This window comes from Rhagoletis zephyria, unplaced genomic scaffold, assembly GCF_001687245.7.
Source record: "Rhagoletis zephyria isolate East Lansing unplaced genomic scaffold, Rhagoletis_zephyria_1.1 Rzeph_scaffold_00046, whole genome shotgun sequence".
Classification (NCBI taxonomy): domain Eukaryota; kingdom Metazoa; phylum Arthropoda; class Insecta; order Diptera; family Tephritidae; genus Rhagoletis; species Rhagoletis zephyria.
The window spans coordinates 715,104-741,204 of record NW_016157130.1 but is presented as its reverse complement, the minus strand read 5'-3'; the positions used below and the strand labels follow the sequence as shown (position 1 = coordinate 741,204).

At 34.7% G+C, this 26,101-nt stretch overlaps 2 protein-coding genes across 2 annotated transcripts in view; one reads left to right on the top strand and one right to left on the bottom strand.

Annotated features, from left to right (window-relative positions):
- The first annotated feature begins 2,246 nt into the window (after positions 1-2,246).
- Positions 2,247-10,287, top strand: LOC108367529 (Ca(2+)/calmodulin-responsive adenylate cyclase-like). The gene is made up of 5 exons (XM_017622163.1): positions 2,247-2,667; positions 2,901-3,080; positions 8,877-9,050; positions 9,545-9,813; positions 10,281-10,287. The coding sequence occupies exons 1-5, from the start codon at positions 2,467-2,469 to the stop codon at positions 10,285-10,287; spliced, it is 831 nt and encodes a 276-aa protein (XP_017477652.1). The 5' UTR covers positions 2,247-2,466.
- Positions 10,288-15,375: 5,088 nt separating this feature from the next.
- The window catches only part of LOC108367519 (protein sickie-like), a 305,357-nt gene continuing 294,631 nt past the window's right edge, over positions 15,376-26,101 (bottom strand). The window contains exons 11-13 of the mRNA XM_017622151.1: positions 24,486-24,862; positions 24,240-24,391; positions 15,376-15,483 (exon numbers count right to left, since the gene is read on the bottom strand). Of these exons, the coding sequence (XP_017477640.1) occupies positions 15,376-15,483; positions 24,240-24,391; positions 24,486-24,862 (637 nt within the window). The remainder of the gene's footprint in view (positions 15,484-24,239; positions 24,392-24,485; positions 24,863-26,101) is intronic.

Below are 26,101 nucleotides of genomic sequence, written 5' to 3'. Positions count from 1 at the left end.
ATTTCAATTTTAAGTTTATGAAGTTTTAAATTTTTATCAAAAATCACGTGAAATTATAAAAAATATTGTTCTTTTATCATCTTTAAAAAAAAGGTAATTAGTTAAAAAAGTAGTGATAAATATTCTATAGCTCTTGTCATTTACGAGATAAATGCGAAAAAACGTAAATTTCATNGGCACTTTTGTAGAGCATTTAATGCTGAGAAAATCCCCATTTTGGACAAGGTGATACCATTAAATGCCGCTGAGCTATAGAAATTAAAAAAAAAAAAATCAAAGTTCCCGTGTATTTTAAATGGAAAATCTTCACACGCCTTGGCCGAGTACTTAAAATTAATATTAAGGGCTCAAACTTTCAGGGAATTTTTTTTGGGGTATTTCCAACAAAATTTCACGATGGGACCGAAAAAAAAAAAATAGTCGCAAAAAAAAAGCACCCTAATGTACATGGTACATATATATGAAAAATAAATGTATTATACACGAAACAATAAGTTTTTCTAACGAAATCTGTTAACCTTCCCAATTAGATCGGCAACCAATTTTTTTACCTGAATACTCTTGCCACCAGCAGAACTACCCACCCGGGCACAGGGTGTTTCGCCGCCCAAGGTGTACTTGGGCCGGGGATATTCAGAACCTATGGGAAAAGCATTGCGTTTTGGCAGGCTGAAACTTATACTATAGAAAGTTGCGCGGACTTCAATATCAAGCGAAAGTACCGGACTGAGAATATTGCGATCTTGACCGACATCCTACTACGGCTACTAAAGCCTCAGATCTCATCAGGTAGCATCTAAACTGGTGTTGGTTACTATAGACTGAACGCTCTTGGTCTGACCAATCGAGTTTAGATCTTCTGAGTTCCGCGGTTCACTGGTATGACAGGAATTTTTTTGTCGCATTCACGGGGCTGAGGACCAATATGCTTCGTTCTATTGCTGAAATAATGGTAAATCGTTAAAGTTAACTGCATGCTCAGAAAGTTGTTCATGTCGAGGTAAACAGTATTTTTCAAGGTTTTTTCCATCAGAATTCAGCCTTAATTGTATGTACCAACCCTTAGGAGACTATGAAATGGTTTTCCCTAAAAATTTAAACCTCTTATTAATGTTCAATTACTGTCAAGCCGGATGTCTAAGGGTTCTTCAATCAGTCAGTCGAGAGCTCTTGACTTTACTTATACTCATATACATACATACATACATATCACTTTACTTTCCTTTAGTGACGAAGTGGCCTCTATTCTTGCCAACATATTTACATACTCGTATATAAATTCTATTGTCAATTTCTTTTGATTTGCCAACGTTTTGTTTACAAATATATATATATTAGGGCAGCCCAAAAATGCACGTGAAAAAAGTAAGGTCCGAATTTTCATGCTCCCACCCGCTAGAATGGTTCTGTATCGGTAAAATATACCCCTGTCTTTTTTCAAAATCAAAACATATTTAAAGGTTGCTCAAAACTCTTCATTTAGGTTCATTTATTTTATACTAGCACGTATATATATGTATACATAACCCTTGCCTTGCGCTATATTCCGTACGAATGAACAGCTGAGGGCGCCTTCATTTGTGGTTTGCAGGTGAGCAGCGCTGTTACGTGGGTATATATGTGAGATTCTATAGGATTTTTAAAGTCGTGCAGTTCCATTTTTAAGAAGTATTTAAACCTTTTTTTTGCCTAAGACAATGAGAAGCCCATCCACAACGGTTAACCAAAATTTCAAAAGAAACGGTACAGCCGATCTCGAGCTTTGCGAAGAAAAAAAAAACGGCTTTCAAAATACATATATATTAGCACTAGCAGACCCGGCGAACTTGAGTATTATTATTGGAAGTCTCCTGAGAGTTTTACGATCGAAAAATACTGATTTTCAAGAATTATATAACATTTGTAGGAGAAATAGTTTTTTTTTCTTCATATAAAATACGTGGAAAACTTTGAGCGCCGTGCAGCTCAGCAAAATAGCAACACTGATCCTAGAGGGTAAGAGCATTAAAATTCCGACTTTATTTTTTGTATACCACCCTAATATGCGATGGTCGCAGCAAGCAAATATGTACCCGTGTGGCTTGTGTATATGGGCCAGATTGACAGGCAGAAATTACCAAATAGAAAAGAGCAAATCAAATATTTATTTATAGTGGGTATATTTCCATACAAAATTTTACTCTTAAGCCATCGCTCTTAGTACAATTAGTAACTATTTTCATTTGTTATGCATCATTTTTATTTGCAGTTGCTCACAAGTAATTGACATTGTACGCGAACTGGAGGAGAAGCAGTAGAAGCCTTTGGTGGCGCTTTAAGCGCACTTAGCGCTTCGCAATCTATCAACCCACCTCTACGTATTGCAGAAGAGCCTCTTGTGTTTGCGCAGACTTTTAGCACCTTAGTTGCCGTAGCCACCGTCACGACCGTCGCGTGCTACCAGCTACGCGGCTGGGCAATGCAAACATGGATCATGCGGTGAAAGCGACACGTGGCCGACCATGGAATACGCTGCGCTTCGAGAACGACGAACTGGAATGCCTCTATCAACGTTACACGCTCAAATTGCAGCGCTTTTCGGTGCTGGGCGTGGTTGCGTTGGTGGTGGTGTTGTGCGGTGTCATGGCGGCGCTGTCATTGGCCTACAATAATGCGCCCACCTTTCATGTGAGTAACATAAATGAAATTCAAATGAATGTATTGTTTGTATTATAGACAGGCATAAAGGAGCAAGAAATAATTTTGTAATCCTCAATTACGTCCCTTTTTTATGCTTACTTTTTCATTTTACATACATACATATAAGCTCGAGTTTATGCATATGTATATTTACTTAACCCTTTTAATCTTGTTTAATGTCATTTATGTATTTTCCCATTCGTCTTTCGTGTCACCCACAGAATATTTTCAACTCCATTGTGTGCCTGCTATTTGCAATTATCCTAATTCTGCTGCAATGTCGCGTCATCAAGGATCATCACCTGCCAATTCTATGCTATGGTATACTGCTCTTTGCCGCTGTCATCTGTTTTGTTTCGATGCCAACACTGGGCAGTGTATTTCCTGTGGACACAAAGGAGGTGAGCAACCATATAGTACAAAGCGGAGGAAAAATTAAGATAGAAAACAAACAAAAAATTTAAATTGTCATACCTTTTTCCCCAAATTTAATTTGGTCAATGGCGTTTTGACTATTTCTACTTTTATTTCACTTTACAGAAAGAGTCCGAGGTAATGATATATATCTTTTTAAAGCGAAAGTTATTGACTTGTAATGGCTTCAGCTTTTGTTTACTTGTTGATGCTATTGCTAGCTTAATTTGCCTTAAACAAAATTTCAACAAGTAATTAATATTTGTCTAAGGATTAGTAATAAAATACTTATGTATACATAATTTCAAATAAATCAAACGGTAGTGCCTTTTTATGCAAGTCGAATTTTAGAGCTCGATGTCTTGTTTTGGGCATACTTTTTTTAGTAAGTAATAAATAAACCTAATTTGTAGTATTTATGTATAATTCTGTATGTAACGCCAGTAACTCTCATTTTTGCAAAAGGGGTCGATTCAAAAGCAATTAATATTACGGTGTATTAAAATTAAGAAAATGTCACAAACGCTCTAAGAGGCCTAGTATAGGCAGTGGGCCTGTTAAGAACACTATGTTTCAAATTTTTACAACACCTTGAAATTCTTAACTTATTCATAAGAGAACATTTTCCCTTCACAATTTTTTACCGCTTTAACATTTAAGCGATTATTGCCAACTCCAACAAAAGTTACGAGAATTAAGTCTCAGACCAATTCTAACTTCAGAAAATATTTTTGTGAAAATCGCTGATAGCAGGTTTTGAGTATAAGCCCTCGATATGAAAACTTTCAATTATGTACATATATGTGTATAGGGGCAAATCTTAATTTTTTTAATTTGTGAGCACAGCTATGTTTTTTGCTCCTGTTTTCGAGATAACGGTACTTGCAAATTTTGTTAATTTTTAACAATTTTATTAATAACTCCCTCAGTTTTAAAGTCATTTTACTAAAATTTTGCACACAACTGTTATGCTCATTCAGATTAGGGATGCGGCGAATGTGAAATTTTAGACATCCGCGGATGCGAATGAGGATGCGGATGTTTAAAAGCTAACATCCGCGGATGCGGATGCGAATGCGGATGTCAAGTATTTTTAAGAAATAATTTAGGTGGGTAAATTAGGTGATTTAGGTAAATAAAAAATGGAAAGGTTAATAATTTTTAATAATCTGCCTTATCCTGAGTTTTGCCCGAAAAACAATTCACCCGAAAATTTGTATTCCGCCCATAGTAAAAATGTACATGAAAACCAAAATTGAAAAGTGAACCGGTTCAGGGAAAATTAAACTCATGATAAGACTGGATACTTTTTAATACTTTAATTTAAAAATTGGGACAGCACTTCATAAAAACTTTTTGAAGGGTCGTAATTCAAACCTACGCCACTATATAACGCTCGAGGCGACAAACTTGAAAAACTTGAAACTTGGCAAAATTGTAAATTCTTTTCGATTGAAACTGCACCAGTTGAGAGGGCTTTCAGTTATATTTATTTATTTTTATTGCGGTGCAATAATTACTTTTTGAGAATTTCATCGGGGCTGCAAATTTCGGATGTATCCTCCTGACTTTCATCTTCACAATCTAGCATCATGGCGCAATCATTGTTTAAACACCGTTTTTTTCGAAAGAATTCTTCATTCTCATTCTTGTGGTTGTTTTGGAATTTGGCATGTCGTCAACTAACTTTTAATGCTTTCTTCTATGACTGGTTAGATATACGTCTGTACGCTTGCACAATATTCCAGGGATTGAAAATAACAGTTATTTTTTCCGAGTTAAATTTGGCCTAATATTTTTTTTTCCGAAATAAACGTCCTATCCGGATAATAAAGAAACCGCTATCCAAATAAAACAAATTTGATATCATATGAAAGAGAACTGAAATAGCTTTTAAACAGAAATAACGAATAAAGGTTACCACCTATATTTATATTTTTTTATAACTTAATACTAAAGAAATTCATGTTTGTTCTATGGTAATTGACATTTTTTATTGAAATATTTTTCAATAAGTGGCTTTCCTCGGCCGCTGTGGTGTAGTGGTAAGCAGTGCGCGCTTTCACTCACCAGCACCTGGGTTCAAACCCTGGTCAAAGCAACATCGCAAAAACTATAGAAAAAAATTTGTTTCTTAACAGCGGTCGTCCCTCGGCAGGCAATTGCAAACCTCCGAGTGTATTTCTGCCATGAAAAACAGCTTTTCATAAGAATGCAATCGCCGTTCGGAGTCGGCGTAAAACTCTAGGTCCCTTCGCTTTGGGTGACAACATCAAGGCGCACGCTACAAGTCGGAGGAGAAGCTCGGCCAAACACTAACATATGTGTAAGCGCCAATCGATNGAATGCAATCGCCGTTCGGAGTCGGCGTAAAACTCTAGGTCCCTTCGCTTTGGGTGACAACATCAAGGCGCACGCTACAAGTCGGAGGAGAAGCTCGGCCAAACACTAACATATGTGTAAGCGCCAATCGATTATTATAAGTGGCTTTCCTCTTTTAGCCATTTCAGTTTTAAAGCTATTTAAGTGCTCTTTCATTGGATACCAAACTTGTTTAATTTGGATAAGCGGTATGTTTATTATCTGGAAAGTACTTTTATTTCGGAATAAAAAATATTTGGCCAAGTTTAACTCGTAAAAAAAATAACTGCAATTTTCGGTCCCTTCAATATTCGATTTGCAAAAGATCCGCACTGATATTTGCGAATTCGAAAGCGAATGCGAATGTCAAAATTAATGCGGAAGCTCCGCGGTTGCGAATGCGAATGCGAACATTCGCAACAACCTTGATTCAGATATGTGGTTCAAACACAAGTTTTGAGGTCAAATGCACCGCCATTACTTTAAACTCAATTTTCTACTTTTTTGTTGTTTCGAAGAAGTACTGCTTCATACCTTCCCGTATACGGTTGACATTTTTTTAATTTTAACTTTTTGTGTCAAAAAAATTAAAATAAGCGTCCGAACGTAACGAACCTCAAGAAACAAAAAAGTTTTTTCTAATAGCGGTCGCCCATCGGCAGGCAATGCAAACCTCTGAGTGTATTTCTGCCATGAAAAATAGCTACTCATATTATGAGACTCATAAAAATACAATCACCGTTCGGAGTCGGCGTTAAACTGTAGGTCCCTCCCCTTTGTGTGACAACATCAAGGTGCACGCCACAAACCGGAGGAAAAGCTCGGCCAAACACCAACATATATTGTATGGAAAACGTATGAAACACCTTCAACAAAAAAAAATCTCAAAAATCTATGGGCTTTATCATAGGTTTAATTTTCCCCGAACCGCTCACTTTTCACTCTTAATTTCTATGGTTTTACTATGGGCGCGTGACAAATTTTCGGGTGAACTTTTTTTCAGGCGAAACTCAAGATGAGGCAGATTGACAATGAAAAAATGTGTAATTTCGGTACTTTTTCGCCAAAAGGGTAAAGTTGTTCAAATACTTGATTAATTTTTTATTTTTCTTGTTTCTGTAACTCCAAACTTCATACAAATACAAAAAATGCAAATATAAATGCAAGAGGAAGACTAAAAAGTTTTTTTTTTTTTTTGGCGAGAGAAAGGAGTGATGCTCAAAATAAATGCTCGTAAGATTTGCTCATATACATATATACCTATTGCGCTTATCATGACTATACGTCATTCACATATTGACAAGATTTGACCTTTTATTTTAAATATTACTTTTTAATTTAAATTATTTGTTTATAAAAACATAAAAAATTCTTTAACAAAAACCGTATAAATCCAAGTTTCAATCTGCGTGGAGTATTTAGTGTAAGATCCGAATAGGGTACGACCTTCACCCATCTGTTTAATGGATGAAATCTATTTTGTATGAAATTTAACGAGTCAGTAAATATTTCGTGAGTAATTTGGCTGAAAAAATCATAATCAGGGCATTTTTAATTAAATGTTCAAAAATTATTAGAACGGTTCACTCTTTGATGCGAAAATGCGGAAGGCAAAAATTAGAGTTTGTTTCGTTGCTTTGCTGTGCGTTTGTGCAAACCGGCGCCATAACGGTGCCATATGTTTGTTGTAAATTGGTGGATTGGTATATATGTATTTTAGGTGTGCAGTTTTATAGTCCATTCAATTTTAGTAAAATGAAGTGTAGTGATTTCCACTAAGCATTAAATGACAAAAATGACAAATGACAAAGTCATGGCATGTTAACATTTGACAAATAAACGTGTCATTACATTAAAAAAATTGTCAGTAAGTTCATTTCCACATGGCATTTTTTTGATTGGCATACGCTTTTTGCCATTTCAATGCCTTGTGGAAATTCGGAATTACCGTTGATTATTAGTATTTTTTTCTTTCAGATCCTGCTCAATTTCTTCATATAAGAAATCGGGGAATATACATACATACATAGTAAGAAGAAAATAACTGACATCGTCAACAAAACAAAATACCAAAAATCAACGACAAGTACTAGCTTCAAACTTAGTAGGCATTTTTCGATAGAAAAAAACGGCATTACACTTTATTATAACTACTAAAATTGTATACTCGAAATATTAAAACTCGTCGTTTTTATGAAAGTTTGTTGATTTTTTTAAATGTGGATTTTCACGGCTTTTGTTAGAAGGCAAACTATATTTTTATAAGCAAATAATTAAAACTAAAAAGTAATAAAATAAATAGTCAGTTTTTCTCAATAATTGAGTGTTGTAAAGTTATGATAAGTACTATATACAAATGTATGTAACTATTAGCTGAATTTTCATTTGTACAATTTTGTTGAGCTTATACCCCAACGCCACCTATACCTAGTCGAATTAATGGTTATCATTATTGCCCACTAGAGATAGGCGTAGGATATCGGGACCCTCGGAACCCACCATACTGATTTCAAATTGGCCGGGTTGGGCAGTATCGGAAAGGTCTGTAAAAATTTTACGGGCGGGATGACGGAACCAAAATCCTTTCCCGACACTTCCGATAAAAACTCAGCCTCTGCACATTCAGAAAATCTTCCTTTACAACGATGTAAGGAATATGCACTTTTTTATATTTTATTGAGACGATGATGAACAGCAAAGGAACACAAAATAACCGGAAGATGCCCGTCCTTTCATAATTTTTTTTATAATTTGAAAGACATGCGAATTCTTCGTAGTGTCAGATTTCAGGGACCGCGGTTAAATTTTGAAAAATGTCGCGATGGGGCAAAATATTTGCAAACTTCCAGAAAGTTATACTCAAAGAGCTGCGTGCGAGTGCATAACGGAGATAGCAGCCGATATTCGTGACTCGATCTTATCGGTACAGAGCGTTAGCAAGAATGTTTTCGGGATAAGGCGTGTTCTGCATTTTTTGCAAAACAGAATCATTTTGCTTTCGATATATATTCGTGTTAACTATATGCTTTTTTAAGCATAGATTTATAAATATGACTGAGAAATAAACCAATAACCATGCCCAAACCACAAAGGCCACGAAAAATTCGATTAAAAAATAAGATTCTCTTAACTGATCTCCCGTGTTTGCTGAAAGTAATATCCTCCCTTATCTTCACAAATATCAATCAATCGAAGTAAAGCGTGTAACTTACTAAAATTCAGAATATGGGAGGGCAAGAATTATCCCCGTGAATAATTGGCTCACCGGCATTTTTTTTAGTTCTGGTCACCCCTTTTGCTCTTCTGTGGCTCGTAATTAATTAAAACTAATTTACGTATTTATATGCACATATGTATCTCGTTATGCCAGTACATGCGAACTTATAAATATAACTTTTCCTCACTTACTTTCTTATTTGCAGGTCATGGCCGAAGGTGTGTGGCAAATTGTTTTTGTTGTCTTTTTGGCATACGCCATGATGCCACTACAAATATGGGAAGCAGTTTGCTTTGGTATTGTTTTGCCCTCAGTGCATATTAGTTTAACGGTGTACAAAATTATTACGGATTCATTTCGTTACTTGGAATATAATCAGGTAAAGCTATACATTTTTATATTATTTTATTTGATAGGAAAATTCGATAGTCGTATGTTAGTTAGATACTACTCGAAGCACTGAAATAAATACTTATTTAGGTATAAGAAAGAACACAACACATAAATATACATATAAATATTTCTTTCTTTTGATCTCATTTATCGAAGTACGTACTTAGCACCAAGGCCCATCCATATAAGGTGCTGTCAATTGCATATAAGTAAAAATCCCCAGTAGTTTGTTATTGCTTTTTGGTATTTCAGGATGTCAAAACGAAAGAAAATAGGAGTTAATTTTTGCCATTTCGTTTTGTTGACATCCTAAAGTTACACCATTTCGTCTTGGATGACATTCTCTTCTACTAGTGTAGAGACAAAAATATCTAATCAGCTGTTCTAGTAAGATGACCTTGTATAGATGCGCCTTGCTTAGCACTCCTTTTTAATTAAAAACTCTAAAATTTCAACAACATTCTACTCCTGCACCAACAGCTTATTGCCAACATTGTAATGTTTATCGGTGTTAATGTTGCCGGTTTGGTCGTAAATATTATGATGGAACGTGCCCAACGACGTGCATTCCTAGATACACGCAATTGTATTGCCGCCCGCTTGGAAATTCAGGATGAAAATGAGAAACTGGAAAGACTTTTGTTGTCGGTTCTACCTCAGCATGTTGCGATGCAAATGAAAAATGACATACTCTCACCTGTTGCTGGTCAATTTCACCGAATTTACATACAAAAACACGAGAATGTGAGGTAAGTACAAATATACATACATACATACATACATAAATGGGAATCGTATAGGAGCAAATCTCACAAGTCGTTACATTTTCCGGCAAAAACGCATTTTTGGTCGAAAATGGCGGTACACCTTTCTTAGAAAATGCATTATCTTCAGTTTTGTATAAAGAACAAGATTCCATCGCGAAATTGTATTTTAATAAAACTTAAGAAAGATATACCTACATACTAAAAAAATTAAAAACAACTACTCATGTTCATAAACCCGTAGCAGTGCTGCCGAAACTACTACTATTGGAGTTTTTTACTACGAGTTTGTCATTCATACTCCCGTTCTCCCCAAGGACAGATTATACTACTATTTAGCGAGATAGTTTATTTTTGTTATTAAAATGTATAAAGTAACTCAAACGATTTCACATTAAACGCTGCCAGAGCACATTGCTGCGAATGATTTCCTATAACACTTTTCCTTTCAGGTTGTGATAAAAGTTTCTAAAGCCATATTACAGCATTATTTAAAACTTACAACTGACGTAATGAATTTATATTGGTAAAGGCTATTTTGTTGGTCCGCACATACAACGCGTGCTATATTACGAACACATATATAGATACTGCAATTTCGGAGGTGGTCCCGAAGTTGATTCATCTCCTTTAAGACAGGAAAGGCAAATAAGGCTGCTATGTATTCCAACCGCATTCAACGGTTTGTGCCTCAGGAAGTGACCACTTAGAAATTCGCATAGATGTCTGCTATTATACTTGCTTAATGAAGCATCCCATCGAAGCTTCCCAATCATCACTGAGTGGTATAACTATATGCGGGATTTCTTAGCCCGTTTGGTAAAAATTTCCTAAGCCATATACAACTGGCGGGGGGAGCGCTCAAATATTTTCGGGCCAGATCTGTCATATTTTAGTTTAGTTTTCTACCAATTGAGAGGATAATCACCGAGATGAGCCCGTTTTCCTTTAAAATAGGCCTTCAATTGAGCTTTATTTTCACATTTTTTAATGTCTCCAGATTCTACATTCGAACCTTCGCTTTCGCTGGAGGAATACTTGTTGAAGGCCCATCAATGTTGCTTGATATACTACTTAACCGTTTAGCGCCTGAAGCTAAAAGCCGTTTGTTGCCGCCACTGCCTAAAATATATTATATTATACTATAATAAGCTAGTACTTTCATTTTTATCGATAAATTAAATTAATCGAGTCGTAAGACGAGTGCTATAATGGCGCCAATTGATTCGCCAATTGTAATTTAGATAGTTCGTGCATCATGTAGCTCAAAAGCAATTACATAATCAAGATCTCGTCACACGTCCTGGTTTGCAAACCTTAAAGTATGTAAAATTTTACGATGTCATATTCCGCCAATTAATTAAATTTAAGTTTATATCCATTATTAAAGTGGTCCAAAAATGTATGCGAAAAAATAAGGTCGGATTTTTAATGCCGCAACCCGCTAGGATTTTTCTATACCAAAAAAAATATAACCCTATTTTTTCATTTTGATATAAAAAAACAAGTAAGAGAAGCGCTGTCTTCGGCTATGCCGAAGGCTTCATACCTTTCATGAGCATCTGAAAATTTTACTTTAACAGATTACTGAATTTGAAAAAATGTATATATTCACAGCAGGCATAGATAGAGGAGATACATATATAAAAAATCATATCTACACAATCAGAGGTATGGAGATATACCTTATATTGCACCAATCTAAGTGATTTTCACTGCTGTGTGATCGGTACGTAAACCGGTAACACAACTTAATGGGTTTAGCTTCCTACATAAAGGAGATATATCGCAAAGACTGGTATCTGAACAATCAGTGGTACAAAAGATAAAGCTCATACAGCATAAATTTTGACGATTTTCTCAGTATTATTATTTATAAAATAGCATAAGAAATTTATCGGTTTTAGCTGTCCAAATAAAGGAGTTTTACAGTGAAATCCCATATCTGAACAATCAGTTGTATGGGGGCAATAAACAGGTTATAGTGACCCGATCTTTGTTAATTTTACTGTAAACTTTCTGTTGATAATGAGTGAAAAAAGTGCGAAATTTCATGTTTCTAGCTGCATAGATGGAGTAGTTATAACAAAAAATCGCATATCTGAACAATCAGTTGTATGGGAGCTATATGTAAAAGTGACCCGATCTTTGTTATTTTCATTGTATATTCTGTTGTTAATGGGTGGAAGTATTGCAAAATTTTATGATCCTAGGTGCATAAATGGAGGAGTTATAACGAAAATTCTCATTACTGAACAATCAGTTGTATGGGAGATATATGTTATAGGGGCCTGATCTTTGTTATTTTCACTGTATTCTGTTAATAATAAGTGAAAACGGTACGAAGTTTTATGTTCCTAACGGGTGATTTTTTTGAGGTTAGGATTTTCATGCATTAGTATTTGACAGATCACGTGGGATTTCAGACATGGTGTCAAAGAGAAAGATGCTCAGTATGCTTTNTTCTGGTACTGACAAACATCGGACCAAAGTTATAATACCATTTCATGCTCAGGAAAGGTATAAAAAAAAAGAAATGAGAACAAAACTGTCGAAAACAATCTCAATGGGAATTATATAAGATCAAAGCCCTGTGGAACGTTCCCAAAGAGAACAAAATCCGTACAATACTTCAAGGAACTTTTCTAAGAGAAAAAATGGGAACAATAGTCTCCGGAACATTTTGGCAAAGAACAAAACGGAAACAAAAGTTTAAAGAACTTTCTGACAGAGAACGAGATGGGAACAGATCTTCCCTGAACTATTCGCGAAGAATGGAAGCAACAAATTAAAATTAATCAAAAAAGAACTCAACGAAAGACTTATGGCACAAACTTTTTTTTTTTTTTTTTTTTTTTTTTTTTTTTTTTTTTTTTTTTTTTTTNTACAAAATTAAAAAAATGGACAGTTCTCCCTAATGACAAACGATCCGGAAGTTGAAATGCTCTAGCGTTTCTCTGGCTTGGAATTAATAAACGTGGTTCTCACTGAGACGCTTTTTAATCCCGGCACGAAGACGCCCCTCTTATTCTTAACGTTAAGTACTCAAAACTTTTGTTCTCGATTTGTTATCTAGCTGAACGTTCCCCAGACTTGTTTTCTTAATTTTCCTCCTTGAAAACGTTATCGATACTTTCGTTAATACTTCTTTGTTCTCATTGGAAACGTCGCCGAGAGTTTTGTTCGCTTTTCTTATTTACGGAAGCGTACCCGAACCGTTTTTTCTCATTTTATTCCCGTTCAAACTGCTTTCAATACTTTTTTTCCCGTTTGTCTCTTTTGTGGGAATGTTTTTGACATAAAATTGTGTTCTCGTGCAGAACTAAACCAAAACTGGAACGTGTTCTCCGTGGTATCTGAAATATGACCACTTTTGGTATAACTACCTTTAGACGGTTGTACCTTTTCATCTCGTAAATGTATTTCAGCAGTAAAAAAAATTATTTAAGAATACAATTTCGAGTAAACCCTCTCTAAAATTATTCAAAAATATATTTCTGTATGTGGTACGAACCTTGATTTGAATATACGAACATTGAGAGGTTTGGACTTACCTGAAAAGAAAAAAGAAAAAAAAAATTAATTTCAGTAGGGTTATCTTAAAATCATATTTTACTTAAAATTCATAAAGTAGAGTTACTTGAGAAAGCCATTCAAAAGATAATTTCTATAAGCCAAATACGAACCATGTACAGTAAAACGGTGTTCACATGAGGCGATTTTCCAGGCCTTTTTTAGTTGAATCAAAAGTTAGCTGGGCCCCAATTTAATTGGAAGCGATTAGTTGAAAAGCCGTTCAAACCAGGCGATTGTTGCTTTCAACTAAAAGTTGGCTGTAAAATCGCCTCATGTAAACATCGTTCAATGAAATGAAGAAAAATCTGCAGTTTTCACCCAATTGCCACTCTTTACGCAGGAGAAGTTGGTGGAAATCCTCCAGAAGCGACAAAAGGCAAGCCAAAGATGAAACCGTGCGTGGGAATGGTACTTGATGGAGTTGCCAGTACCAGTTTGAATCTTTGGTTTTGCTTGTGAGTGATTTCGACTGAGGATCCTCATCCCATCAGAATGGGTACTTGTACGTCACTACTGGAAAAGTATTCGGAGGAAGTGGTGTTAGTAACGCAGAGAGACGCCACGATGAAGGTGTTGCTTTTGTAAAAAAAAAATCCGCTGTTCTTTATGGCCACGTACTTGGGGCTTACACAACTCAATTTCGGGGAGACAATATCAATACATTCATACTTTTTTTACTAACATATTCACAATTCTCTCATTCTTTTCGTCTCTGTCTTTGATTTTTCCTAAGACAGTTTAATGTGCCACAATACATATTCTCAATTGTCTTGTCTTAAGTAAACGCAAGGTTATTCAATTGCACTGCATTGCTGGACTTAAAGCTCTGTTAGTCGAGACTTAATATTCGTAACTTAATTTAACTTATTATTTGGGCCAACCGGCTTGTTAAAACTTAGCTTATCGTAAGAAACTTAAGAACCTGTAGGTTTTAGATTCTTAAGTCACGGCCTTACGGAAATTGAGAGCGGTGAAAGAATCAAGCTTGCCAGATTTTCATTTTTGCACTTCTGAAAAATAAAGTAACGTAAACATATTTTTTGTATGCATTTTTTTGATGTAGCATTTTAGACGACAAACCGTCAAACAGCTGAAAAAGAAAACACAAAAACAAAATAATTCCGCTTTGGCTTAAGTTGACTTGTTGAGTAATCATTGATGATTTCTTACGGTAAGCAGGATAAAGTACCTCCTGGTAACATAAAAAGGGCCCACGCATTTCAAGACACACGTCACTGTTGGCAGAGTTACAACTTAGAAGAAGTGATGAACTTTGTCTACCTAAGATCCAGCATAAACACCACCAACAACGTCAGCCTGGATATCAAGCGAAGAATAACTCTAACCAACAGGCGCTACTTTAAGGATCGGTAGGCAATTGGAAAACAGAGTCCTCTCTCGACGAACCAAAATGACGCAGAAACGTGGACGATGCCGAAAAAAGATGAGAAGGCTTTGGGTGCTTTAGAGAGTCTTTGGGCCTGTTCGCGTGGACAAAGGGTATCAAAGAAGATGAAAGACGAACTACATAAATGAGCTTTTTAGCTACATGGACTTCAGTGAAAATATCCTCCGACTCGACACCGATGGATGGACAACGAAAGCAAGAGCGCGCACAAACAAAATGGAAGGACCAAGTGCAGAAGTAACTGCCTGCACTCGGTATGTATTTAATTCATTTTATATAATCACTCTTGGTACCTTGACATTGAAGAAGGTTATACCGGAAAGAAAAAAAATACAATATTTTCTAAAATTCTTTAACGCTTTTACGAACCTTTTTTGAATACATAACCTAACAGCGATAATGAAAGCAAGAAATTAGCTATAAGTTACGCTAAAAGTAAAAAATTTTTAAAAATTTAAATAAAATTAAATGAAAATCTCTACTCCGTAGCAGAAAAGCCACAGATGATATTTCTCCTAGGCACTCCGCCGCTACAATTCATTGCTAATGTCAAATAATTTACTTCAACCTTTGGTCATGGATGCCATAAAAGTGTTGGCGGTTTGCTGCTGGTTGTTGCCCGATGGCTGGCTGTTGGCTGTTGGCTGTTGGCTGTCTGCGTACGAACATAACTGTAAATGCATAAAATGTGGCAACCAAATACCAACCAACAACTGCAGCCGCAGCAGCATAAACTACAAATATGTGCTGGTACTCGCTGCCAGACAGACGCGAATCAATGGTGCATTAAAAATGGAGAAAATCCAGTATTGCTATTTACAAGAAAAACTTAGCAAAACAACAACAAAAACAATACTCGTAAATCGAACATCAACAACAAAAAGTGGCAACTGACTATGAATGTGCCATTAGCAGCAAAAAAGCTTTCGTGTATACACCCATAAGCGTGCATTGAATATACATACATACATATTGCATTAATATACCTGTAGGTGTATATGTATGTATGTATGTGTGTGTGTGCCCAACAAACCACAACAATGCAATTTAATAGTTAAAGTATTTTTACTTGAGGTTGTCGCACCGCTGCAGTGCTGCTGCGGTCACAACAGCGCAATGATGCTGATGCTGGGCTAGCGTTGGTTGGCTTAGCTGTGGGGTAGATTTTGTTGGCAAATGGCATTGGTAACTTTGTAAGTAGCAACAGCAATCAAATGAAGGTAGCAGCCAGCAAAAACAGTCTGATTGCATGGCTAAGCCGCAAGTAAAAAGTGAAGAAAGCCAAAAGTTAAACGGAAGAAAAAATTTCAAGAAATATTTATTGTCACTAGCGGCAGCCACATACACATAACACTCAAATAGACGCACTTTTTTTTTAGTAGCAATTTTTGTTGGTTGGTAGTTGCTACTACTGGATACGGCAATTGGTATTGCGCACCCGCATGAGGTCGTAAGTATTTGTTCGACATTCGTAAGTGAGCTGGGTTGCCACAATAGTGTAAAATATGTATGTAGGTAGTGTAAATAAAAGATTTTTTTAATAATTTTTTTTTTCGATCAAAAGTTATCGTTAAATTTGGATTTTTATTTTTTGGTCACACTTAATCGTTATTTTGTAATTTTCGATAAAAAATTATCGGTATTTCGAATTTTTTATTTTTATTTTATTCGATAATTTTTAATCGTTATAAAGAAGACTGTGTTTTAGGACCGATTTAATTAAATCTTTTATGACCTAAAAAATGAAACTTAAAAAATGGTTATATCATCGAAAATTTGACAATCAAAAATTGATCGAAAAATAAAAAACAAAATATGACGATTCTTTTGATAGAAAAATACAACTCATAAAATAGCGGTTAAATTTGACCGAAAAAAATACATGCAATTTTAACGGTCAAATTATGATTTTTATTATAAAGATCATAACCGTTACGGTCTTTGTTTTAATCTCAAATAAATTTTTACCAAAGAAACCCTATAATTTCTGCATTTTACTTTTAAAGCATCGATAAAAAAATCCTTCATTTGTGGTTCTTTGTGTTCAGAGAAATGTTTTGAGAGTTTTCCAAATCTTTCGGCAATTATTGGAAGTTTTCGGTATTTTCGATATTTTCTGGTATCTTTAAGATTTTTTCGGGAAGTCTAGGGATTTTTTGTGATACTAAGGACTTTTGGGATTCTTATATCGAAATGTTCATCTCTTTTAATTATTTGGAACTTTTCGGAATTTTTTTTGGAGAGTTTGTGTGTTTTAGATATTTTTCAGGACTTTCTTTTGGAACTTTTGCAGACCCTTCATAGACCTTTCGGAAATCCTTGTGAGGCTTTGCGTTTTCTTCTAAGACATTTCGGGATTTTATGTGACTTCGCCTGTTACCCGAACATTTTCTAGGGATCATTGGGAATTTTCTCGACTCTTCGGTTTTTTTTTTTTTGTTGTCTACGTTTGTTAATCTAGACTTTGTTTTTGTTTTTGTGGAAAATTTTCTGGGATTATGAAGGATTTTTTTAGAATTTTTCCGCTTTCATGACTATTTGAGGCATTTTGAGACTTTTTGGAAAATTTTCTTTTTAATTATTTTCTTAAAAAAAGTGTAATGTCAGGATAATAATTTTAGTTTTCATAAAATTTCATGCTGCCTTTATTACTAATATTTATTATTTTTCTACAACACAGTTAAAATATTCGCTGCTTTTTTTGACCTGCAAATTCAATGAAAGAGTTTGAAAATCTCATTAAATTAAATCACTTTTGTCACTGCAGCAGTCACACTGCAAGTTGACAACTTTCAATATTACAAATGTTGAAAGCGAAGACATTGTACTCGTGGAAATGAAAGAATTCAGCAATAATGAGTGAACATAAAGTTGTCGAGTAAATAACAATTTAAAGAAAATTGCTTTTGTATTTCATGTTTTTGTTTCCTCCTATATTCTTAGAAAAAATTTTGATCGCAAAAGATAACTGCAAAAGTTGAAAACTATGCGAAACTTTAGAAAATTGCGCAAATCACAATAAAGTTAGTTATCTCGAGTCAGAAAGCGTAGAAAGTTGACCACGTATTTAATCAGGAGTGAAAATTATATGGAAAGTTATTGAAACACTGATTCGGCAGAATTTTTTGGTAGTTTTAGTAGTGATAGCGGTAATTTCACGACGCCAACTTGTGTTGTCTTTGAAATTAATTACACTGTTGGACAATGAAAGTGCTAATTGAATTGCGTATTTGAAGTAAGACAGGAACACAAATTACAAATATAGAAAACTGAATTTTTACTTTTTCTTTCTGACGACAGGATTTTTTTTTAAGTACTTTGAAATTTGGAAAATTTTATTAATTGAATTCAGTGCAATGCAGAAAAAGATTATGGGTATCAAATTAAAAAGAAACAAGGCATTGAAAATGTCCTTTAAAAAATTTATCCGTGAATAACCTTGAAATTTTGCAGAACTTATTTTTGAAAAAAAATATGTTTATTATGTACTAATATACGCTCGACCACATCCTCGAAAATTTTTAAACTACATTGCACTGTATTTTTCAAATATTTTTTTGAATTAGTCATATTTTTCGAATTTAAAAACCTTCAAAAAGGTTTATGATGGCGAAATTTGTTTTAGAGAAGTTTATGACTTCAAAAGCAAAAGCCTAAACAAAGTGAACCTTAAGTTTTAATACACAATTAAAACAAATCGCAAAATCAATTTCTTATAAAAAATGGAAAAATTTAGGTGTATAAAATGCAATCGAAATTCCATTTACTGCACTTGACACAGCCGAATTAACAAACTAAACAAAAAGCTAAAGCGCAGTCCTATCAATCCATAGACGGTCGCATCAATTTACACTTCACTACATCTGAATAGAGTGAAGCGCTTGACTGCGCTTAAATGCAAACTCTGCATACATATGTATGTATGTATGTATGTATGCACACTAGGGTGATCCAAAAACAGTAAAGTCGGAATTGTAATGCTCTCACACCCCCCGCCCCCCTCCCCCCCCTTCACCCTCTCTGAAAAAAGTATACCCCTATTTTTTTTGTTATTTTGAAATCAAAAATTTTTAGAGTACGCTCAAAATTTTACGTAGAAATGGTAGAGAATTCTTGAAAATCAATATTTTTCGATCGGAAAACTCTGTTTCTCTTCAAGATACTTTCAATAATAATACCCAATTGTTTATTTAACCATTATAATCCTAAAATAATAAAAATTCCGACTTTACTTTTTTTACATGCATTTTTGGACCACCCTAATTCACACATACTAATGTGATTGATGCAAGTCAAATGTTTTTGGCGGCCGCAATGTAAAAAAGAAAAAATTTAAGACTTGTTTGCATTCCTCGTTTTTAAATAGAGAGTGCAGAAAAAGATCAGAAGGGCAAAAAAAAAATTAATTAAAGGAGACTTTGTTTGCAATTAAGGCAACGAAATCGTTAAAATCGCTAAAAAAAAAAACCTCGTTGCATACGTTTTCACTCATAAATGACAAGTTCAAAGGGCCAGCTGAAGCTGTGTTTCAATAAGTACATATGCCAATATGTATGCTCGTTTGTGCTATAGTTACGGTGACCATAAATATGGATTCAAAATGAAGGACAATTTTTCAAAAATATGCCTACATATATTTACGTAGTATAAAAATATCAAAAGAGTATTTATGATTCTAAATTCTTAATACATTTTAAACTTTAAAAACGAATCACGTTTTCTTCATCGATATTAATCTTTTTTTACATGAATATTTATAAAAGTATAGTAAAACATATTATAATTACAATAGCTTACACGAAAAGTGAAAATCTTTAAAAGATTGTTTTATAGGCAAATTTTGAGTCGTTCAAAACGAAAACAATACCATTTTTTTTGTTTTTTGTACTTTTCGCAGTTATTTGTCAAAAATCGACGTCATGAATCGACGTAAACGACGAGTTACAAAGGTATTTATGTGCCCTTTACAAAGATATATAATTTGTGCAGATTGCACTTCATTGCATTTACATTTATAATCCGATTTTCATTATCTCTGGCTCAAAATTTACTGTAATGATATATCTTCTTTATCGAATTTTTAAACTAATGAAAAAAATAATCAAATAAAACTGCGTATTTGATTGAAAATCTCACTTTTTTCGACTTTGACGACAAAATGCAAATGGTCGCCTGTAGCACTAATAATTTTCATTGAAGTCGCCACAAGTTATATATTTTGGTAAGAGGCACATCAATACCCTTCGAGATGTAAGTCGCTTACGTTGATTGGGAGATTTTTTCATGAGATATTGAAGAAAAGCTACGAAAAGTACCAAGAAACACTTTTTTGAAAAAATCCATCCATTGTCCGATAATTTTAAAATAACGGATAAAATGCGGGACAAATGCAGGACACTTGGAAAAAAGCAGTACATTTTCAGGTTTTTCAGGTTTGGAAAACTACGCAGGACCGACCTTTGAAAAACAGTACGGTCCTGCAAAAAACAGAACGGATGGTCACCGTAGCTATAATAGAGCGGTACAGAGGCTGTATATGAAAGAATGAATGGTTGAAATTGGATTGAAAATACATTTTTCTTCGGTAAAGATAAAATGCGACGAAATTGGTAAAAAAAAATTTTGAGAATTTCATTGACAATGCGCTTTTAATTGCGATATAAAAGGGCAACGAAAATTTGGAGACTTTTCATGGCTGGCAGTAGATGCAATTGCCATTAGAAAAACTTTTTGTATACCGATGGGATCGCGCACCCAACCTGAGTATTAATAACAAAAATAATATTTTGGCGCTTAACTACACTTTTGCTTCTCCACTTTGTATTGTGTGTACTGTCGTTATAGCAGAAATGGAAGGACTTACAATTTTACGCCGCCGCCGAACGAAAAATGAGCATATAAGAAGCCTTTTGCAGTCAGAAATACATTCGGAGGTTTACCATTGCCTGCCGCGGAACGATCGAGGCTAGAAAAGCTTTTATCAGATCCTACGGAGTGGAAGGCCGCCCCACTAACTGCGCAAATATAACGGCCGTCTAAACCTAAGTATTATAGTCCCTTGGTTACAGGGACCGGAAGATTATTTGTTCAAAATATTGTCCAAAAAGCACTATGCTTTCCTTCTTATTACCTTAAACTTTCTAAGTAGGATATATAATTACATATATGTATGTATGTATGTATAAATGTATAATTACAAACACATCATAGCATTAAAGAAAATTATCTTGTATGTATGTACATCAAACAAATTTTAAGTTCCGCACTCATAACTCCAAGCATTATTTATGCAGTATTAACGTCAACTTAATAGACTTTTTGACGGTAAGTTTCAAAAATATTGCATACATAATAAAAGTAGGGGCAGCCAAACACAAATAAATCAAAAGTAAAATGAGCGCTGCCTGGCAAAGACACGAAAAGTGTGGACAGCACAAAAAGAAGTTAAGCAGGAAACGAAAAAGAAAAATATTTGCTCTGCGCCTAAAAGTACGCTACGTAAATGCAGCACAAGCTGACAGAAAGATGCTTGACACATACAAATGGGTGAGAGCGCGTAAGCAAATGTGTACCCTGGTGGAAAGTGCTTGCGATAAAATGAAATTTTCACACAACAAAAAAAAAAAAAAAATTTTGGGCTTTTTTGAGGGACGTAGAAGTCCAGAAAAATTGTTTAGAAGTCAGGAAGTGCCTCGTTCTACTGAGGAAGCAGATATCACTCTGTCTTATATCTGTACTTTTATTCGGCAAATAACGATCGAATTATACCAAGCAAGTAAAAAACGATGGAGCGATTACAGAGCCACATAAGAAGCAGAAGAAGAATGATACGGAAAAAATAACGTAAATGTACATTTGGGTACATCAATGCTCACAAAAAAAAAAAAAAAAAATCGGTACTATTTTTCCTTAGAATTGTAAAACTTAATATATTTTAAGACTTCCCCCAGAATATGTCGAAGAAATATTAAGATTTACGCGAGCCCGGCCGAAATCGAGTTTTTTTAAATAAGTAAAATTAGTTTTAAAAATATTTTTCTCACGAAATTATATCAGATGATAGAAAAGTGTAAGCCCAAAAGGTCTACATACATTTTTTTTTTTTAATTTTATCAACAAAATCAAAACATTAAGATTTTTGATGCTATTTTCAAATGGGTCCAGCTCATGTAAATCTTAACGTTTTGCCGAAATATTTTGTCGGAAGTTTTGGAATATAATACAATTTATAATCGGTGGGAAACTTTCAACTTTCTTGGTGAGGCACCCTAATACACTTACAAATTTATCCCTCGTTTGCTGGAAGAACGTTGTAAGTCAAAAGCTCAAATGTGAGAAAAACAAAGTTGGGGATTCAAATGAGGTTCTTCCTTTTGAACAAAAATAAATAATAACTAAAGAAATATAACAAGTAGTATCGTAACATTTAATCGATTGAACAAATGTGTCTTTAAACCTTAATGATGTTTGATACTTTGGCCAATGAGTAATCCTTTTCTAATTATAAATGCTAGGCATAGTAGAAAAAGTAAAATTGCTTGAAGGGCGAATTATCTTTTTTTGAGGCAAAATTGACAGATATCCGGCCTTTTTTTTTACACAGCCAAAAAGAAGAGCTGCCGGCGGTTTTTGCTTAAATAACTCAACATGTTTTTTCTCTTTTTATTAAGACTTTTTTTCAGCAACTTACGTACGATGTATATGCTTAAGATGATCACTTGTCAACGTAGCTTTACTTTTTGCTTTAAGATGCGCCTTTTTTTCTAGCAAACTGCCAGTTCGTGGTTCCTATTTTATGTGAAAGCACTTTTGTACGTTTGCCAGACACATTTTGGCAGTTTGTCAGAAAAGTGGGTGTACTCATACAACTGCACGCGTGCAAAGCGTATATGTGGGTGAATACGACGTATAAAGTCTATGAAAAAGTACTCGTAATTTTTATTGTCACCGGTCGTTTGTGACTTTTTGTTGACAATCTTTGCTTGGCGGAAAAGTTTTTCATTTTAAGTTGGTTATCTTAAGTAGGCATTGGCAGACAGGCTGTAGACGGTGTTAAGATGACAAAAACAAGAAATGCATAAAAATACAAGTTTGATGCTTTGGGGTTGGGGAAAAGTCGTTATCGTAATAATTTTAAGGTGAACTTGAAAGGAAAAACATACAAGGCAAGGTTGAAATTCAAAGACGTTAGTGAAGCGATGAGATAAAAAGACAATTTATGCTAAAATAAATATTTAATTTTATGAATCCCGCCTATAAAATCAGAACAATGCTTTATTGAACAATTATGTTAACAATTTGTATGTACTTAAAAATTTAGTAAATTAGTTGGTTCTTAACCAACTTTTATTTTCGAAGCATGCATTGCTTACTAAACACACAAAGAATTGAATCCGATAGCGAAATGATTAAGACCGGTCTAATTGCCTCTTGATCACTAAAAACACCTCCTAAACAATGATTGTTTAATTTGATGCCATTGAATTTTCTAATCGGGAGTGTAATTTGAAATTTAATAACCTTTTCGGAAACACCAAATGCGGAAGCGTGAGACATCGTAATCTTTAGGATATGTATGTACAGTGACTCAAACAAATGACTACGAGTTGACTTTTTTTTAATTCGTAATGTTTTTCGAGCTAAATTGTTTTGTTATTTTCTATAGAAATGCCGTCCAAGATTTACCCAGAAATATATAAAACACAGTTGCAAACTATATACATATAAAATTTAGGAAAATTCATGCAAAACTTTGAGCGCTTCGATCAACTTCTAAATATTTTTTAAATTAAAATTTCCGACTTTACTTTTTTTTGGACCACCCTAAAGTACATTTCCATTTCTTGCTAGATACACACACATACTTATGAAGTTCCTACCGTGGTCTTAATATTCAACAATTTCAAACATTAGTCATAACTTTTCATGTGTAGCCTAAATGTATGCAACGCGTAATAATACTGCAGCTCTTCTACCGCAGCATATCTACCACAAGAATTTTATGCTAAATGCTTTTTGGTTGCTACTTTTCTTTTACCTTCTGCTAGCGTCAGTAAGGGCTGGAAAACATTGGTATTTTGCCAAAAAAAATCACATATTTTAAGTATGCAGGAGATCATAATGAGAAAAAATTAAACGAAAAACGGACATGAAAAACAGAAAAAATATGTGAGGTTGTTCTCAACAATATTCCTTCTTTTTGGATTTAAAATACAGATGGCACGTTAAATACCTTAACTCATTAGTATGTATTTCCTTTGTATAGAAAAATGTGAAATTACTTAAAATACTCAAGTACAGAGCAGTTTAAAAATTACAACTAAAAGCCACCCGATATCTAGATTAAATATACTATAATTGGTATACCCCGGAATTCCAAGATCTTTCATACATAAATATGAACAAATTATTTTTTTTTTCTACTCACATTTGTTGACAGTTGACTGCTCAAGCTCAGCACCTGTTCACGCGCATCCAATAATTCACGCTTCAAACGACGTATTTCGTTGGCTTGTCGCTCCTCTGCTGAACCATACAGTGAGCTACCGCCAGAGAGCAGTGATGCGGCACTGCCGTGCACTACAAAATAAATAAATTATTTCATAATTTTAATACATTATCACAACACTAACACTATTTTATAAAATCACAAATAAACGATGCACACACTCACCTTCATCATTCTTCTTTGGATATGTGAGACGATGACCCGCTGTATTGCTGCTGCTACTAGCGCTTCCCGGCGCACCCACTAAGCCCATAATGCCTGGCATGCCAGTTGGATGTGTCGGCGAGAGCGTGGCACCAAAACCACGGCTGATTGGTGTTGGCGAGGTCGGTTGACTCCAGGCTACTGGTGCGCCTGTGGCGCCAGCCGTTGGCTGTCCAGTCACCTGTGACATTGCTGCCGCGGCAACAGCGGCCATTTGCGCTGATAATGAACCATTTTGTGCGGTTATTGTGCCTACTGGGAGGCAATAGTAGGGTTCGATTTCGACATCGGGACCGCGACTCAACATCGAAGGATACATTTTCTCCGACTTTGTGGATCTGTGGGTGAAAAGAGAGTGAGGGAGAAATGGTGTTAGTAGAATGTAATTTTTTTTTAAAGATTGGGTTTTTGAGAGCACATAGAAAGCAGTGATAAGCATATTTTTGAAGCAGTTGTAAAGATTTTATAAGCACCAAATGTTTGCGAGAACGAACAAATAAAGTAGGTTCAGAAAAGCATATCTACATATTTTTTTTTGAAATGTTTAAATACACTAAAAGTGTTTATAAATAATGTTTAAATATACGCTATTATGTACTATGCAGCTATACTTTTTTAAGGCAGTATTTGTTTTTTTTTTTTTTAAATGGAGTTTCATGCGAAGCAAGCTAATATTTATTTTACAAAAATTTACACTTTCAGTTTAGCCAAAATATGAAGTGAGTCTTGCGACACATCTAATTTAAGTGAAAATCCTAATTTCCGTCTGTCGCTAACCACAAAATTGAAAACCTTTTAACGCCAATTGGAGTCAATCTTCACCCATGTAGAACGGCCGGCCTGCCCGTATGCAAGCTCCCCTAGCTTATTAAACCGCAAGCATAGACATACATACATATGTATGTACCCAGCCTGTAGAGAAACGTACTTTTAGTGTAGAAGACAATTTCCATTTTTGTTAATTTTTTGCAATCTATTTTAAAACATAGTTAGTTGCAGCTTTTTTGACTGATATTCCATTCAAAATGATGCTCCAACTAACTTCAGAGTCGACTTTATTTTGACTATGAAAATGCCCCAATAGTTTAAAATATTTATTCAAACGGTAAATTTTAATGCAATTATACGTATTCGACAGTAGCTGTGTGTACAGAGGAGCATCCTACTATTTGTTAGCTTCCAGGAAGTCTGAGGTTCTAATGCTGTTAGACGCAACACATTAAAATTATATAAAAAGTAATTATTAAAATTGAAATAACGGCTTAATCTAAAATTGTTCTTTGTTTTCCTTTCTGGGAAGTTCAGAATGAAATCGTTTTGAATGGAAAATTTAGTCAGAAAAACAGCCGAGAACGTATCCGTTTCACAACTATTTGCGGTACTTTTCTAGTCATACGTTTCGGATGTACACTTTAGTGGAAGAATGGATCCGAAAAATGGCCGAAAACGGAATCGGCAAACGGATGAAATATCAGGTTTTTACACGAAATTGTTTCCATTTTCAGATACGTTTCCGAATACATAAGTTTTTGCTGGCTGGGTAATATGTATATGCATATGAGGCGTTCCATATCAAA

What these genes read in the sequence shown, in the direction of transcription:
- LOC108367529 (XM_017622163.1), top strand. Translation starts at nt 2,467, where the DNA reads ATGGATCATGCGGTGAAAGCGACACGTGGCCGACCATGGAATACGCTG. An exon ending in ATAATGCGCCCACCTTTCAT is followed by an intron (nt 2,668 to 2,900) that starts GTGAGTAACATA and finishes TGTCACCCACAG; the next exon opens with AATATTTTCAACTCCATTGT. An exon ending in GTTACTTGGAATATAATCAG is followed by an intron (nt 9,051 to 9,544) that starts GTAAAGCTATAC and finishes CTGCACCAACAG; the next exon opens with CTTATTGCCAACATTGTAAT.